General features: G+C 46.5%; 1 protein-coding gene across 9 annotated transcripts in view; it reads right to left on the reverse strand.

Annotated features, from left to right (window-relative positions):
• Positions 1–18,761, reverse strand: part of LOC144324901 (zinc finger protein 618-like) — a 65,842-nt gene that overhangs the window by 33,974 nt on the left and 13,107 nt on the right. For 8 of the 9 annotated variants that reach the window (XR_013391502.1, XM_077922967.1, XM_077922961.1 and 5 more), the window contains 4 exons: positions 15,403–15,449; positions 11,257–11,501; positions 1,696–1,773; positions 948–986 (listed from right to left, as the gene is read on the reverse strand). Coding sequence is in view for 8 of the 9 variants with exons in the window: in XM_077922967.1 (XP_077779093.1) it covers positions 948–986; positions 1,696–1,773; positions 11,257–11,501; positions 15,403–15,449 (409 nt within the window). In the remaining variant the exon portion in view is untranslated. The remainder of the gene's footprint in view (positions 1–947; positions 987–1,695; positions 1,774–11,256; positions 11,502–15,402; positions 15,450–18,761) is intronic. The other variant, XM_077922962.1, reaches the window with a different exon arrangement.

The following is an 18,761-nucleotide window of genomic DNA, read 5'->3' on the forward strand; positions in this document are numbered from 1 at the left end:
GTATTAATTAATACTATATTATTATTATTATTATTATTATTATTATTATTATTATTATTATTATTATTGTATTAATTAATAATTAATATTCATCTGGGGAGATTCCGGGTCAGCCATAATATCAATATACCAATATTAATATATTAATAAACAACAACATTATTTGTTATAATAAAGAGGACCGATATTTATTAGTTCTAGTTAGTAATATTAATAATAATAATAGCATTCATGTTTACTAAGTTCTACGTTATTATGAATATAATTCTAATAGTAATATTAAGCAGTATTAATAATATTACTATTAATAATTATATTAATTATATGCTATAACGCTACTAATTATTATTATTATTATTATTATTATTATTATTATTATTATTATTATTAATAATAATAATAATAATAGCAGCATTCAAGTTTATTAAGTTCTAGGTTATTATGAATATAATTCTAATAGTAATATTAAGCAGTATTAATAATATTACTATTAATAATTATATTCATTATGAGCTATAAGGCTACTAATACTAATGAATAATAATAATAATAATAATAATAATAATAATAATAATAATAATAATAATAAATTATATTCATTATAAGCTATAACGCTACTAATAACCATTATTATTATTATTATTATTAACAACAATAATCATAAATAATAACAATAAATAATAATAATAATAATAATAATAATAATAATAATAATAATAATAATAATAATAGCATTCATGTTTATTAAGTTCTAGGTTTTTATGTATATAATTCTAACAGTAATATTAAGCAGTATTAATAATATTACTATTAATAATTATATTCATTATGAGCTATAAGGCTACTAATACTAAATAATAATAATAATAATAATAATAATAATAATAATAATAATAATAATAAGAGATTCGGGGTCAGTCTGGATGACCCTCAGGGCCAATACTTACTGCCTTGGGAAGCACCTTCGCCTGACGCCACTTCCGTGTCTAGGAATAATAATAATAATAATAATAATAATAATAATAATAATAATAATAATAATAAATAACAACAATAATAAGTTTTAAAAACAAATAATAATAAATTTTAAAAACGAATTATAAGGAGCGTTAATGAGAACAGTAGATTGTCCGTAATAGTAGTAGTAGTAATAATAATAATAATAATAATAATAATAATAATAATAATAAGTAATCAATAATAATAAATCAATAATAATAATAATAAATCAATAATAATAATAATTAGTAATCAATATCTATAATAATAAGTAATCAATAATAATAATAAGTAATCAATAATAATAAGTGATCAATAATAATAATAATAAGTAATAAATAATAAATCAATAAGTAATCAATAATAATAATAAGTAATCAATAATAATGATAATAATAATAATGAGTAATCAATAATAATAAGTAATAATAATAAGTGATCAATAATAATAAATCAATAATAAGTAATCAATAATAATAATAAGTAATCAATAATAATAATAAGTAATCAATAATAATGATGATAATAATAATAAGTAATCAATAGTAATAATAATAAGTGATCAATAATAATAATAAGTAATCAATATCTATAATAAGTAATCAACAACAACAACAACAACAACAACAACAATAATAATAATAATTCCCGATTCGGTTTGAACCCGGCTCCCGAATCGGGACTCGAACCCGTTACCTCGGTGCGCCCGGACGTGGGTCTGGAAGCAGTTGTAGTACTTGTACTTCTTGCCGCAGATCCCGCACTCGTAGGAGCCTGGAAGGGGAGTCAAACCGGAGTCAAACCGGAGTCAAACCAGATTCCAATCCGTTTCCTCCTAGAAACTCCTAGAAACTGGGGGGTGGAAGCCGGATTCAAACCACTTTCCTCCTCCTTTGAACTGGGGATTTGAACCCGGAACCCCAGACTCGAACCCGGACCCTCCAGACTCGAACCGGATTTGAATCCGGATTCAAACCAGTTTCCTCCTTCTAGAAACTCTTAGGAACTGGAGATTTGAACCCGGATTCAAATCAGTTTCCTCCTCCTTTGAACTGGGGATTTGAACCCGGAACCTCAGACTCGAACCCGGAACCCCAGACACGAACCCGGACCCTCCAGACTTGAACCGGATTTGAATCCGGATTCAAATCACTTTCCTCCTCCTAGAAACTGGGGATTTGAACCCGGATTCAAACCAGTTTCCTCCTCCTTTGAACTGGGGATTTGAACCCGGAACCCCAGACTCGAACCCGGACCCTCCAGACTTGAACCGGATTTGAATCCGGATTCAAATCACTTTCCTCCTCCTAGAAACTGGGGATTTGAACCCGGATTCAAACCAGTTTCCTCCTCCTAAGGATGGGGATTTGAACCCGGAACCCCAGACTCGAACCCAGACCCTCCAGACTTGAACCGGATTTGAATCCGGATTCAAATCACTTTCCTCCTCCTAGAAACTGGGGATTTGAACCCGGATTCAAACCAGTTTCCTCCTCCTAAGGATGGGGATTTGAACCCGGAACCCCAGACTCGAACCCAGACCCTCCAGACTTGAACCGGATTTGAATCCAGATTCAAACCAGTTTCCTCCTCCTAGAAACTGGGGGTTTGAACCCGGATTCAAACCAGTTTCCTCCTCCTTTGAACTGGGGATTTGAACCCGGAACCCCAGACTCGAACCCGGACCCTCCAGACTGGAACCGGATTTGAATCCGGATTCAAATCAGTTTCCTCCTCCTAGAAATTGGGGATTTGAACCCGGAACCCCAGACTCGAACCCGGACCCTCCAGACTGGAACCGGATTTGAATCCGGATTCAAATCAGTTTCCTCCTCCTAGAAACTGGGGATTTGAACCCGGAACCCCAGACTCCAACCTGGACCCTCCAGACTTGAACCGGATTTGAATCCGGATTCAAATCAGTTTCCTCCTCCTAGAAACTGGGGGGTTTGAACCCGGAACCCCGGACTTGAACCGGATTCGAACTGGATTCCTCCTCCTAAGACTGGGGATTTGAACCCGGAACCCCAGACTCGAACCCGGACCCTCCAGACTTGAACCGGATTTGAATCCGGATTCAAATCAGTTTCCTCCTCCTAGAAACTGGGGATTTGAACCCGGATTCAAACCAGTTTCCTCCTCCTAAGGATGGGGATTTGAACCCGGAACCCCAGACTCGAACCCAGACCCTCCAGACTTGAACCGGATTTGAATCCGGATTCAAACCAGTTTCCTCCTCCTAGAAACTGGGGGTTTGAACCCGGATTCAAATCAGTTTCCTCCTCCTTTGAACTGGGGATTTGAACCCGGAACCTCAAACTCGAACCCGGACCCTCCAGACTGGAACCGGATTTGAATCCGGATTCAAACCAGTTTCCTCCTTCTAGAAACTCCTAGGAGCTGGAGATTTGAACCCGGATTCAAATCAGTTTCCTCCTCCTTTGAACTGGGGATTTGAACCCGGAACCTCAGACTCGAACCCAGAACCCCAGACTCGAACCCGGACCCTCCAGACTTGAACCGGATTTGGATCCGGATTCAAATCAGTTTCCTCCTCCTAGAAACTGGGGGTTTGAACCCGGATTCAAACCAGTTTCCTCCTCCTAAGGATGGAGATTTGAACCCGGAACCCCAGACTCAAACCCAGACCCTCCAGACTGGAACCGGATTTGAATCCGGATTCAAATCAGTTTCCTCCTCCTAGAAACTGGGGATTTGAACCCGGAACCCCAGACTCCAACCTGGACCCTCCAGACTTGAACCGGATTTGAATCCGGATTCAAACCAGTTTCCTCCTTCTAGAAACTCCTAGGAACTGGAGATTTGAACCCGGATTCAAATCAGTTTCCTCCTCCTTTGAACTGGGGATTTGAACCCGGAACCTCAAACTCGAACCCGGACCCTCCAGACTGGAACCGGATTTGAATCCGGATTCAAACCAGTTTCCTCCTTCTAGAAACTCCTAGGAGCTGGAGATTTGAACCCGGATTCAAATCAGTTTCCTCCTCCTTTGAACTGGGGATTTGAAGCCGGAACCTCAGACTCGAACCCGGAACCCCAGACACGAACCCGGACCCTCCAGACTGGAACCGGATTTGAATCCGGATTCAAATCAGTTTCCTCCTCCTAGAAACTGGGGGATGGAAGCCGGATTCAAATCAGTTTCCTCCTCATAAGGATGGAGATTTGAACCCGGAACCCCAGACTCAAACCCAGACCCTCCAGACTTGAACTGGATTTGAATCCGGATTCAAATCACTTTCCTCCTCCTAGAAACTGGGGATTTGAACCCGGATTCAAACCAGTTTCCTCCTCCTAAGGATGGGGATTTGAACCTGGAACCCCAGACTCGAACCCGGACCCTCCAGACTTGAACCGGATTTGAATCCGGATTCAAATCAGTTTCCTCCTCCTAGAAACTGGGGGTTTGAACCCGGATTCAAACCAGTTTCCTCCTCCTAAGGATGGGGATTTGAACCCGGAACCCCAGACTCGAACCCGGACCCTCCAGACTTGAACCGGATTTGAATCCGGATTCAAATCACTTTCCTCCTCCTAGAAACTGGGGATTTGAACCCGGATTCAAACCAGTTTCCTCCTCCTAAGGATGGGGATTTGAACCCGGAACCCCAGACTCGAACCCAGACCCTCCAGACTTGAACCGGATTTGAATCTGGATTCAAACCAGTTTCCTCCTCCTAGAAACTGGGGGTTTGAACCCGGATTCAAACCAGTTTCCTCCTCCTTTGAACTGGGGATTTGAACCCGGAACCCCGGAACTCAAACCCGGACCCTCCAGACTGGAACCGGATTTGAATCCGGATTCAAATCAGTTTCCTCCTCCTAGAAATTGGGGATTTGAACCCGGAACCCCAGACTCGAACCCGGACCCTCCAGACTGGAACCGGATTTGAATCCGGATTCAAATCAGTTTCCTCCTCCTAGAAACTGGGGGTTTGAACCCGGAACCCCGGACTTGAACCGGATTCGAACTGGATTCCTCCTCCTAAGACTGGGGATTTGAACCCGGAACCCCGGACTTGAACAGGATTTGAACCAGATTCCTCCTCCTGGGAACTGGGATTTGAACCCGGAACGAGACTTGAACCTGGACCCACTGGATTTGAACCCGGAATCCAGACTCGAACCCGAACCCTCCAGTCTTGAACCGGATTTGAACCCAGGCTCAAACCCTGAGCACATGACTCGAACTAGGAGTTTGAACCCGGATTCAAACCAGCGTCCTCCTCCTAGAAACTGGGGATTTGAACCCGGACCTTTTGGACTTGAACCGGATTCGAACCTGGATTCGAACCAGCTTCCTCCTCCCAGGGATGGGGATTCGAACCTGGACCCAGACTCGAACCCGGAACCCCGGACTTGAACCGGATTAGAACCCGGATTCAAACCAGCGTCATCCTCTTGGGATCAGGGATTTGAACCCGGAACCCCAGACTTGAACCGGATTTGAACCCGGATTCAAACCAGCGTCATCCTCTTGGGATCAGGGATTTGAACCTGGAACCCTGGACTTGAACCCGGAGCTGCCAGACTGGAATCGGATTTGAACCGGATTCAAACCAGTTTCCTCCTCCTAAGGATGAGGGATTTGAACCCGGAACCACGGAATCAAACCAGTTCCCTCCTGTTAGAACCAGGGGTTTGAATCCGGATTCAAACTAGTGTCTTCCTCCTGGGAACAGGGATTTGAACCCGGAACCACAGACTTGAACCAGATTCAAACCCAGATTCGAACCAGTTTTCTCCTCCCAAGACTGGGGATTTGAACCCGGATTCGAATCAGTTTTCTCCTAGAAACTGGGGATTTGAACCCGGACCTTCTGGACTCAAACCAGTTCCCTCCTGGTAGGACCAAGATTTGAACCCGGAACCCCAGACTTGAACCGGATTCAAACCAGTTTCCTCCTCCTAGGACTGGGGATTTGAACCCGGAACCCCAGACTTGAACCGGATTCGAACTGGATTTGAGCCTGGATTCGAATCTATTTCCTCCTCCTAAAACTGGGGATTTGAACCCGGAACTCCATACTTGAACCGGATTTGAACCCGGATTCAAACCGGATTTGAATCCGGATTTGAACCGGTTTCCCCCCTCCTAAGACTGGGGATTCGAACCCGGACCCAGACTCGAACCCGGAGCCCCCAGATTCGAACCAGGGTCCTCCTCCTGGGAACAGGGATTTGAACCCGGAACCACAGACTTGATCCAGATTCGAACCAGTTTTCTCCTCCCAAGACTGGGGATTTGAACCCGGATTCAAATCAGTTTTCTTCTCCTTCTCTGGACTCAAACTGGATTCGAATCCAGATTCAAAAGTGTCCTCCTGGAAACTGGTTATTTGAACCCGGAACCCCAGACTTGAACCAGATTCGAACCAGATTCGAACCAGTTTCCTCCTCCTAGGATTGGGGATTTGAACCCGGAATCCCAGACTTGAACCGGATTCAAACCGGATTCGAACCAGTTTCCTCCTCCTAGGACTGGGGATTTGAACCCGGAACCCCAGACTTGAACCGGATTCAAATCAGTTTCCTCCTCCTAGGATTGGGGATTTGAACCCGGATTCGAATCAGTTTCCTCCTCCTAGGATTGGGGATTTGAACCCGGAACCCCAGACTTGAACTGGATTCAAACCGGATTCAAACCAGTTTCCTCCTCCTAGGAGTGGGGATTTGAACCCGGAACCCCAGACTTGAACCGGATTTGAATCCGGATTCAAACCAGTTTCCTCCTCCTAGGATTGGGGATTTGAACCCGGAATCCCAGACTTGAACCAGATTCAAACAGGATTCAAACCAGTTTCCTCCTCCTAAGACTAGGGATTTGAACCCGGACCCTCCAGACTTGAACTGGATTTGAACCGGATTCGAACCAGTTTCCTCCTCCTAGGACTGGGGATTTGAACCCGGAACCCCAGACTTGAACCGGATTCAAATCAGTTTCCTCCTCCTAATACTAGGGATTTGAACCCGGATTCGAATCAGTTTCCTCCTCCTAGGATTGGGGATTTGAACCCGGACCCTCCAGACTTGAACCGGATTTGAATCCGGATTCAAACCAGTTTCCTCCTCCTAGGACTGGGGATTTGAACCCGGAACCCCAGACTTGAACTGGATTCGAACCGGATTCAAACCAGTTTCCTCCTCCTAGGACTGGGGATTTGAACCCGGAACCCCAGACTTGAACCGGATTCAAATCAGTTTCCTCCTCCTAATACTAGGGATTTGAAACCGGATTCAAATCAGTTTCCTCCTCCTAGGATTGGGGATTTGAACCCGGAACCCCAGACTTGAACTGGATTCGAACCGGATTCAAACCAGTTTCCTCCTCCTAGGACTGGGGATTTGAACCCGGAACCCCAGACTTGAACCGGATTCAAATCAGTTTCCTCCTCCTAATACTAGGGATTTGAAACCGGATTCAAATCAGTTTCCTCCTCCTAGGATTGGGGATTTGAACCCGGAACCCCAGACTTGAACTGGATTCGAACCGGATTCAAACCAGTTTCCTCCTCCTAGGACTGGGGATTTGAACCCGGAACCCCAGACTTCAATTGGATTCAAACCGGATTCGAATCCGGATTCGAACCAGTTTCCTCCTCCTAGGACTGGGGATTTGAACCCGGAACCCCAGACTTGAACCGGATTCAAACCAGAAGCCAGACCCCTAACCAAAGGGTCCCCTGACCCCCAACAAGGGTTCCCTGACCCCTAACCCAAAGGGCCCCCCTAGTTTCCCTGACCCCCAACCAACTCCGCCCCACAGAAAATAGGGGTCACGCCACCAACCTAGCTTACCGAGGGTCTCCTGACCCCCAACCCAAAGGGGTTCCCTGACCCCCAACCAGAAGGGTCTCCTGACCCCTAACCCAAAGGGGTTCCCTGACCCCCAACCAGAAGGGTCTCCTGACCCCCAACTCAAAGGGTCCCCCTAGTTTCCCTGACCCCCAACCAACTCCGCCCCACAGAAAATAGGGGTCACGCCACCAACCTAGCTTACCGAGGGTCTCCTGACCCCCAACCCAAAGGGGTTCTCTGACCCCCAACCAGAAGGGTCTCCTGACCCCTAACCCAAAGGGTCCCCCTAGTTTCCCTGACCCCCAACCAACTCCGCCCCACAGAAAATAGGGGTCACGCCACCAACCTAGCTTACCGAGGGTCTCCTGACCCCCAACCCAAAGGGTCCCCTGACCCCCAACCAGAAGGGTCTCCTGACCCCCAACTCAAAGGGTCCCCCTAGTTTCCCTGACCCCCAACCAACTCCGCCCCACAGAAAATAGGGGTCACGCCACCAACCTAGCTTACCGAGGGTCTCCTGACCCCCAACCCAAAGGGGTTCCCTGACCCCCAACCAGAAGGGTCTCCTGACCCCTAACCCAAAGGGGTTCCCTGACCCCCAACCAGAAGGGTCTCCTGACCCCCAACTCAAAGGGTCCCCCTAGTTTCCCTGACCCCCAACCAACTCCGCCCCACAGAAAATAGGGGTCACGCCACCAACCTAGCTTACCGAGGGTCTCCTGACCCCCAACCCAAAGGGGTTCCCTGACCCCCAACCAGAAGGGTCTCCTGACCCCTAACCCAAAGGGGTTCCCTGACCCCCAACCAGAAGGGTCTCCTGACCCCCAACTCAAAGGGCCCCCCCAGTTTCCCTGACCCCCAACCAACTCCGCCCCACAGAAAATAGGGGTCACGCCACCAACCTAGCTTACCGAGGGTCTCCTGACCCCCAACCCAAAGGGGTTCCCTGACCCCCAACCAGAAGGGTCTCCTGACCCCCAACCCAAAGGGGTTCCCTGACCCCCAACCAGAAGGGTCTCCTGACCCCAAACTGAAAGGGCCCCTGACCCATAACAAAAGGGCCCCCTGACCCCAAACCAAAGGCCCCCCTGACCCATAACCAAACCTTTCCCTGACCCCCAACCGCCTCTGCCCCACGGAAAATAGGGGTCGCGCCACCCACCCACCAAAAGGCTCCCCTGCCCCCCAACCCAAAGGGTCCCCCAGTTTCCCTGCCCCCCAACCGCCTCTGCCCCACAGAAAATAGGGGTCGCGCCACCCCCTAGCTTACTGAGCGTCCCAACTGAAAGGGTCCCTCGTGCGACCCCTAACCCAAAGGGGTCCCTGACCCCCAAACAAAAGGGTCTCCTGACCCCTAACCCAAAGGGCCCCCCAGTTTCCCTGACCCCAAACCAAAGGGGCCCCTGACCCCAAACTGAAAGGGCCCCTGACCCATAACAAAAGGGCCCCCTGACCCCCAACCAGAAGGGTCCCCCCAGTTTCCCTGACCCCCAACAAATGGATCCCTCTGACCCCAAACCAGAAGGGCCCCTGACCCCAAACTGAAAGGGCCCCCAAGTTTCCCTGACCCCAAACTGAAAGGGCCCCTGACCCATAACAAAAGGGCCCCCTGACCCCCAACCAGAAGGGTCCCCCCGTTTCCTTGACCCCCAACCCAAAGGGTCCCCTGACCCCCAACAAAGGGGTCCCGACTGAAAGTGTCCCTCGTGCGACCCCTAACCAAAAGGACCCCTGACCCCCAAACAAAAGGGGGCCCTGACCCCCAAACAAAAGGGTCTCCTGACCCCTAACCCAAAGGGGCCCCCAGTTTCCCTGACCCCTAACCAACCCTGCCCCACGGAAAATAGGGGTCGCGCCACCCACCAAAAGGCTCCCCTGACCCCAAACCCAAAGGCCCCCCCAAGTTTCCCTGACCCCCAAGAAAAGGGGCCCCTGACCCCAAACCAAAGGCCCCCCTGACCCATAACCAAACCTTTCCCTGACCCCCAACCGCCTCTGCCCCACGGAAAATAGGGGTCGCACCACCCACCCACCAAAAGGATCCCCTGACCCCAAACCCAAAGGGTCCCCCTGACCCACAACAAAAGGGCCCCTGACCCCAAACCCAAAGTGCCCCCCAGTTTCCCTGACCCCTAACCAACCCTGCCCCACGGAAAATAGGGGTCGCGCCACCCACCCACCAAAAGGCTCCCCTGACCCCAAACCCAAAGGCCCCCCCAAGTTTCCCTGACCCCCAAGAAAAGGGGCCCCTGACCCCAAACCAAAGGCCCCCCTGAGACCCATAACCAAACCTTTCCCTGACCCCCAACCGCCTCTGCCCCACGGAAAATAGGGGTCGTGCCACCCACCCGCCAAAGGGCTCCCCTGACCCCAAACCCAAAGGGTCCCCCTGACCCCCAACAAAAGGGGCCCCTGACCCCCAACTGAAAGTCCCTTGTGAGACCCCCAACCAAAAGGGCCCCTGACCCCCAACAAAAGGGGACCCTGACCCCCAACCAAAATGTCCCCTGACCCCCAACAAAAGGGGCCCCCCAGTTTCTACTGACCCCCAACCAAAATGTCCCCTGACCCAAAACCTTAAGGGCCCCCGACCCCCCAACAAAAGGCCCCCCTGACCCCTAACCAAACCTTTCCCTGCCCCCCGCCTCCAGCCCCACAGAAAATAGGGGTCGCACCACCCACCTAGCTTACCCAGGGTCTGCTGGCTGCGGACCCCCCACTTTCCCCCTGACCCCCAACCCAAAGGGCCCCTGACCCCCAACAAAGGGTCCCCTGACCCCTAACCGTTTCCCCGACCCCCAACTGCCTCCGCCCCACGGAAAATAGGGGTCGCACCACCCACCTAGCTTACTCAGGATCCCAACTGAATGGGTCTCCTAACCCAAAGGCTCCCCGACCCCCAAGTAAAGGGTCCTGACCCCTAACCAAACCTTTCCCTGCCCCCCAACCGCCCCCACCCCACGGAAAATAGGGGTCGCACCTAGCTTACCCAGGCTCTGCTGGCTGCGGACCCCCCACTTTCCCCGACCCCCAACCCATAGGGCCCCCGACCCCTAACCAAACCTCTCCCCGACCCCCAAGCTCTTCCCCGACCCCCAACCCGCTCTGCCCCACGGAAAATAGGGGTCGCACCTAGCTTACCCAGGCTCTGCTGGCTGCGGACCCCCCACTTTCCCCCTGACCCCCAACCCATAGGGCCCCCGACCCCTAACCAAACCTCTCCCCGACCCCCAAGCTCTTCCCCGACCCCCAACCCGCTCTGCCCCACGGAAAATAGGGGTCGCACCTAGCTTACCCAGGGTCTGCTGGCTGCGGACCCCCCACTTTCCCCGACCCCCAACCCATAGGGCCCCCGACCCCTAACCAAACCTCTCCCCGACCCCCAAGCTCTTCCCCGACCCCCAACCCGCTGTGCCCCACGGAAAATAGGGGTCGCACCTAGCTTACCCAGGGTCTGCTGGCTGCGGACCCCCCCCAGGACGACGCAGATCTCGGCTGGGGCTGCCCCACGGCCCCCTTTGCGGGGCTCCGTGGGGCCGCCGTGGGGCCAGGCGAAGTCGTCGGGGGTCTCGGTCTTGACGGTCACTTGGGGGGCAGAGGGCGGGGCCTCCTCGCTGGGCGGGGCCGAGTCGGAGGCCGGCGAATCGGAGGCCGGCATGGCGGCGGCCGAGGGGGGCGGGTCTCTGTGGGGCAGAGAGAGGGGTCAGAAGAAGGGGGCAGAGCGGACTGGGAATGGGAGACTGGGAATGTGGGGCTAGGACTGGGAATGTGGGTCTTTAATGGGAGACAGGGAATGGGGGGCAGAGCAGACTGGGAATGGGATACTGGGAGACTGGAACTGGGAGACTGGGAATGGGGGTCTGGGGGACTGGGAATGGGGGGCAGAGCAGACTGGGAATGGGCTACTGGGAATGTGGGGCTAGGACGGGGAATGGGGGTCTTTTAATGGGAGACTGGGAATGGGGGGCTGGGAGACTGGGAATAGGGGGCAGACAGACTGGGAATGGGGGTCTTTAATGGGAGACTGGGAATGGGGGGCTGGGAGTGTGGGGCTGGGAGACTGGGAATGTGGGGCTAGGACTGGGAATGGGGGTTTTTTAATGGGAGACTGGGAATGGGGGGCTGGGAGACTGGGAATAGGGGGCAGACAGACTGGGAATGGGGGTCTTTAATGGGAGACTGGGAATGGGGGGCTGGGAGTGTGGGGCTGGGAGACTGGGAATGTGGGGCTAGGACTGGGAATGGGGGGCTGGGAGACTGGGAATGTGGGGCTAGGACTGGGAATGGGGGTCTTTTAATGGGGGGCTGGGAATGGGGGGCAGACCGGACTGGGAATATGGGGCTAGGACTGGGGGGGCTGGGACTGGGAATGGGGGGCTAGGACTGGGGGTCTTTTAATGGGGGACTGGGAGTGTGGGGCTGGGATACTGGGAATGGGGGGCTGGGAGACTGGGAATGGGGGGCTGGGAATGTGGGGCTAGGACTGGGAATGGGGGACTGGGAATGTGGGGCTAGGACTGGGAATGGGAGACTGGGAATGGGGGGCTGGGAATGGGAATGGGGGGCTGGGAGACTGGGAATGGGGAACTGGGAATGTGGGGCTAGGACTGGGAATGGGGGACTGGGAATGTGGGGCTAGGACTGGGAATGGGAGACTGGGAATGGGGGGCTGGGAATGGGAATGGGGGGCTGGGAGACTGGGAATGGGGAACTGGGAATGTGGGGCTAGGACTGGGAATGGGGGACTGGGAATGTGGGGCTAGGACTGGGAATGGGGAACTGGGAATGTGGGGCTAGGACTGGGAATGGGGGAATGGGAATGGGGGGCTGGGAGACTGGGAATGGGGAACTGGGAATGTGGGGCTAGGACTGGGAATGGGGGAATGGGAATGGGGGGCTGGGAGACTGGGAATGGGGAACTGGGAATGTGGGGCTAGGACTGGGAATGGGGGTCTTTTAATGGGAGACTGGGAATGGGGGGCTGGGAGACTGGGAATAGGGGGCAGACAGACTGGGAATGGGGGTCTTTAATGGGAAACTGGGAGACTGGGAATGGGGGGCTGGGGGACTGGGAATGGGGGGCTGGGAGACTGGGAATGGGGGCAGAGCAGACTGGGAATGGGCTACTGGGAATGTGGGGCAGGGAGACTGGGAATGGGAGACTGGGAGACTGGAACTGGGAGACTGGGAATGGGGGGCAGGGAGACTGGGAATGGGAGACTGGGAATGTGGGGCTAGGACTGGGAATGTGGGTCTTTAATGGGAGACTGGGAATGGGGGGCAGAGCAGACTGGGAATGGGCTACTGGGAATGTGGGGCAGGGAGACTGGGAATGGGAGACTGGAACTGGGAGACTGGAAATGGGGGGCAGGGAGACTGGGAATGGGAGACTGGGAATGTGGGGCTAGGACTGGGAATGTGGGTCTTTAATGGGAGACTGGGAATGGGGGGCAGAGCAGACTGGGAATGGGCTACTGGGAATGTGGGGCAGGGAGACTGGGAATGGGAGACTGGGAGACTGGAACTGGGAGACTGGGAATGGGGGGCAGGGAGACTGGGAATGGGAGACTGGGAATGTGGGTCTTTAATGGGAGACTGGGAATGGGGGGCAGAGCAGACTGGGAATGGGCTACTGGGAATGTGGGGCAGGGAGACTGGGAATGGGGGACTGGGAGACTGGGAATGGGATACTGGGAGACTGGAACTGGGAGACTGGAACTGGGAGACTGGGAATGGGGGGCAGGGAGACTGGGAATGGGAGACTGGGAATGTGGGGCTAGGACTGGGAATGTGGGTCTTTAATGGGAGACTGGGAATGGGGGGCAGAGCAGACTGGGAATGGGCTACTGGGAATGTGGGGCAGGGAGACTGGGAATGGGAGACTGGGAGACGAACTGGGAGACTGGGAATGGGGGGCAGGGAGACTGGGAATGGGAGACTGGGAATGTGGGGCTAGGACTGGGAATGTGGGTCTTTAATGGGAAACTGGGACTGGGGACTGGGAAAGGGGGAATGGGAGACTGGGAATGGGGGCAGGGAGACTGGGAATAGGGGACTGGGAATGGGGGTCTTTAATGGGACACTGGGACTCTCTTAATGGGAGACTGGGACTGGGAAACTGGGACTGGGAGTCTTTTAATGGGAGACTGGGAATGGGGGACTGGGAGACTGGGAATGGGGGTCTTTTAATGGGGGACTGGGAGACTGGGAATGGGGGACTGGGAGAGTGGGGCTAGGACTGGGAATGGGGGACTGGGAGACTGGGAATGGGATACTGGGAGACTGGAACTGGGAGACTGGGAATGGGGGACTGGGAGACTGGGAATGGGGGTCTTTTAATGGGGGACTGGGAGACTGGGGATGGGGGACTGGGAGAGTGGGGCTAGGACTGGGAATGGGGGTCTTTAACGGGAAACTGGGACTGGGGACTGGGAAAGGGGGAATGGGAGACTGGGAATGGGGGACTGGGAATGGGGGTCTTTAATGGGACACTGGGACTGGGAAACTGGGACTCTCTTAATGGGAGACTGGGACTGGGAAACTGGGACTGGGAGTCTTTTAATGGGTGACTGGGACTGGGAGACTGGGAAAGGGGGAATGGGAGACTGGGAATGGGATACTGGGAGACTGGGAATGGGGCTTTAAATGGGGGGGCAGGGAGACTGGGAATGGGATACTGGGACTGGGAGACTGGGAATGGGGGAGTGGGAGACTGGGAATGGGGGGTCTTTTAATGGGGGACTGGGGAACTGGGAATGGGAAACTGGGACTGGGAGTCTCTTAATGGGAGACTGGGACTGGGAGCCTTTTAATGGGAAACTGGGAATGCGGGACTGGGACTGGGAAACTGGGACTGGGAGTCTCTTAATGGGAGACTGGGATGGGGGACTGGGAATGGGGGCTGCTTAATGGGAGACTGGGACTGGGAAACTGGGACTGGGAGTCTCTTAATGGGAGACTGGGACTGGGAGCCTTTTAATGGGAAACTGGGAATGCGGGACTGGGACTGGGAAACTGGGACTGGGAGTCTCTTAATGGGAGACTGGGACTGGGAGCCTTTTAATGGGCAACTGGGAATGCGGGACTGGGACTGGGAAACTGGGACTGGGAGTCTCTTAATGGGAGACTGGGATGGGGGACTGGGAATGGGGGCTGCTTAATGGGAGACTGGGACTGGGAAACTGGGACTGGGAGTCTCTTAATGGGAGACTGGGACTGGGAGCCTTTTAATGGGAAACTGGGAATGCGGGACTGGGACTGGGAGCCTTTGAATAATAATGATGTAATAATAATAATAATAATAATAATAATAATAATAAAATAATAATAATAATAATAATAGTAATAATAAATAATAATAATAAATAAATAATAACAATAAATAATAATAATAATAATAATAATAATAATAATAATAATAATAATAATAATAATAATAATGTTTCGCTGTTGTACTTTTGGTTGCCATGACTACGGTTTTGGTTTTTGCCATTGCTATTACTATTATTATTATTAATTACTATTACAATTATTAATTATTATCATCATTATTAATAATATTATTATTATTATCGTTATTAATACCTGCTGGTGGAAGTTCTTTTGCCAACGCTGCTGACGCTGCCCTCGGCCTGTGGATAATAAAAATAAATATTAATATTAATATTAATAATACTAATAATATCTGAAACCAGGGTTGGAAACTCAGGTCTATTGCCATTAATAATAATAATAAGACTAATAATATTTGAAACCAGAGTTCGTAACTGATATATTGCCATTAATAATAATAATAATATTTGAAACCAGGGTTAGAAACTCAGGTCTATTGCCATTAATAATAATAATAAGACTAATAATATTTGAAACCAGAGTTCGTAACTGATATATTGCCATTAATAATAATAATAATATTTGAAACCAGGGTTAGAAACTCAGATATACAGCCATTAATGCTAATAATATTTGAAACCAGGGTTAGAATGTCAGATATATTGCTATTATTATTATTATTATTATTATTTGAAACCAGGGTGTGAAACTCAGATCTCTTGCCATTAAAAATAATAATAATAATAATAATAATAATAATAATAATTGAAACCAGGGTTAGAAACTCAGCTCTCTTGCCATTAATAATAATAATAATAATTGAAACCAGGGTTAGAAACTCAGCTCTCTTGCCATTAATAATAATAAAAATAATTGAAACCAGGGTTAGAAGCTCTGATCTCTTGCCATTAATAATAATAATACTAATAATATTAGAAACCAGGGTTAAAAACTCAGATATATTGCTATTATTATTATTATTATTATTATTATTATTTGAAACCAGGGTGAGAAACTCAGATATATTGCTATTAAAAATAATAATAATAATTGAAACCAGGATTAGAAACAGATATATTGCCATTAATAATATTAATAATATTTGAAACCAGGGTTAGAAACTCAGATATATTGCCATTATTATTATTATTATTTGAAACCAGGGTGAGAAACTCAGATCTCTTGCCATTAATAATCATAATAATAATAATATTTGAAACCAGGGTTAGAAACTCAGATCTCTTGCCATTAATAATAATACTAATAATAATAGAAACCAGGGTTAAAAACTCAGATATATTGCTATTATTATTATTATTATTATTATTTGAAACCAGGGTGAGAAACTCAGATATACTGCTATTAAAAATAATAATAATAATTGAAACCAGGATTAGAAACAGATATATTGCCATTAATAATATTAATAATATTTGAAACTCAGATATAATGCCATTATTATTATTATTATTATTATTTGAAACCAGGGTGAGAAACTCAGATCTCTTGCCATTAATAATCATAATAATAATAATATTTGAAACCAGGGTTAGAAACTCAGATCTCTTGCCACTAATAATAATAATAATAATAATAATTGAAACCAGGGTTAAAAACTCAGATATATTGCTATTATTATTATTATTATTATTATTATTATTATTATTTGAAACCAGGGTGAGAAACTCAGATCTCTTGCCATTAATAATAATAATAATAATATTTGAAACCAGGATTAGAAACAGATGTATTGCCATTAATAATATTAATAGTAATAATAATAATAATAATAATAATAGAAACCAGGGTTAGAAACTCAGATATATTGCAATTATTATTAATAATGATAACAATATTTGAAACCAGTTAGAAACTCAGATCTATTGCCATTAATAATACTAACACTACTACTAATAATAATAATAATTGAAACCAGGGTTAGAAGCTCAGATGTACTGCCATTAATAATAATAATAATAGTAATAATAATAATAATAATTGAAACCAGGGTTAGAAGCTCAGATGTACTGCCATTAATAATAATAATAATAGTAATAACAATTGAAACCAGGGTTAGCAACTATATTGCTATCAATAATAATAATAATAATAATAATATTTGAAACCAGGGTTAGAAACTCAGATCTATTGCCATTATTATTATTATTATTATTATTATTAACCAGGGTTAGAAATTCAGATATATTGCCATTATTATTATTATTAACCAGGGTGAGAAACTAAGATATATTGCCATTATTATTATTATTATTATTAGAAACCAGGGTTAGAAACTCAGATATATTGCCATTATTATTATTATTATTATTATTAACCAGGGTTAGAAACTCAGATATATTGCCATTATTATTATTATTATTAGAAACCAGGGTAAGAAACTCAGATGTACTGCCATTAATAATAATAATAATAATAATAGAAACCAGGGTTAGAAACTCAGATATATTGCCATTATTATTATTATTATTATTAGAAACCAGGGTTAGAAACTCAGATATATTGCCATTATTATTATTATTATTATTATTAGAAACCAGGGTTAGAAACTCAGATATATTGCCATTATTATTATTATTATTAGAAACCAGGGTTAGAAATTCAGATATATTGCCATTATTATTATTATTATTATTATTAGAAACCAGGGTTAGAAACTCAGATATATTGCCATTATTATTATTATTATTAGAAACCAGGGTTAGAAATTCAGATATATTGCCATTATTATTATTATTATTATTATTAGAAACCAGGGTGAGAAACTAAGATATATTGCCATTATTATTATTATTATTATTATTATTATTAGAAAACAGGGTTAGAAACTCAGATATATTGCCATTATTATTATTATTATTATTATTATTATTATTAACCAGGGTTAGAAACTCAGATATATTGCCATTATTATTATTATTATTAGAAACCAGGGTAAGAAACTCAGATGTACTGCCATTAATAATAATAATAATAATAATAATAATAGAAACCAGGGTTAGAAACTCAGATATATTGCCATTATTATTATTATTATTATTATTATTATTAGAAACCAGGGTTAGAAACTCAGATATATTGCCATTATTATTATTATTATTATTATTAGAAACCAGGGTTAGAAACTCAGATATATTGCCATTATTATTATTATTAGAAACCAGGGTAAGAAACTCAGATATATTGCCATTATTATTATTATTATTATTATTAGAAACCAGGGTTAGAAACTCAGATATATTGCCATTATTATTATTATTATTATTATTATTATTATTATTAACCAGGGTTAGAAATTCAGATATATTGCCATTATTATTATTATTATTAACCAGGGTTAGAAACTCAGATATATAGCCATTAATAATAATAATAATAATAATAATAATTGAAACCAGGGTTAGAAACTCAGATCTATTGCCATTATTATTATTATTATTATTATTAACCAGGGTTAGAAATTCAGATATATTGCCATTATTATTATTATTATTATTATTATTATTATTATTATTATTAACCAGGGTTAGAAACTCAGATATATAGCCATTAATAATAATAATAATAATAATAATTGAAACCAAGGTTAGAAA

The sequence above is a fragment of the Podarcis muralis genome, chromosome W, assembly GCF_964188315.1.
Source record: "Podarcis muralis chromosome W, rPodMur119.hap1.1, whole genome shotgun sequence".
In the NCBI taxonomy this organism is placed as follows: Eukaryota; Metazoa; Chordata; class Lepidosauria; order Squamata; family Lacertidae; genus Podarcis; species Podarcis muralis.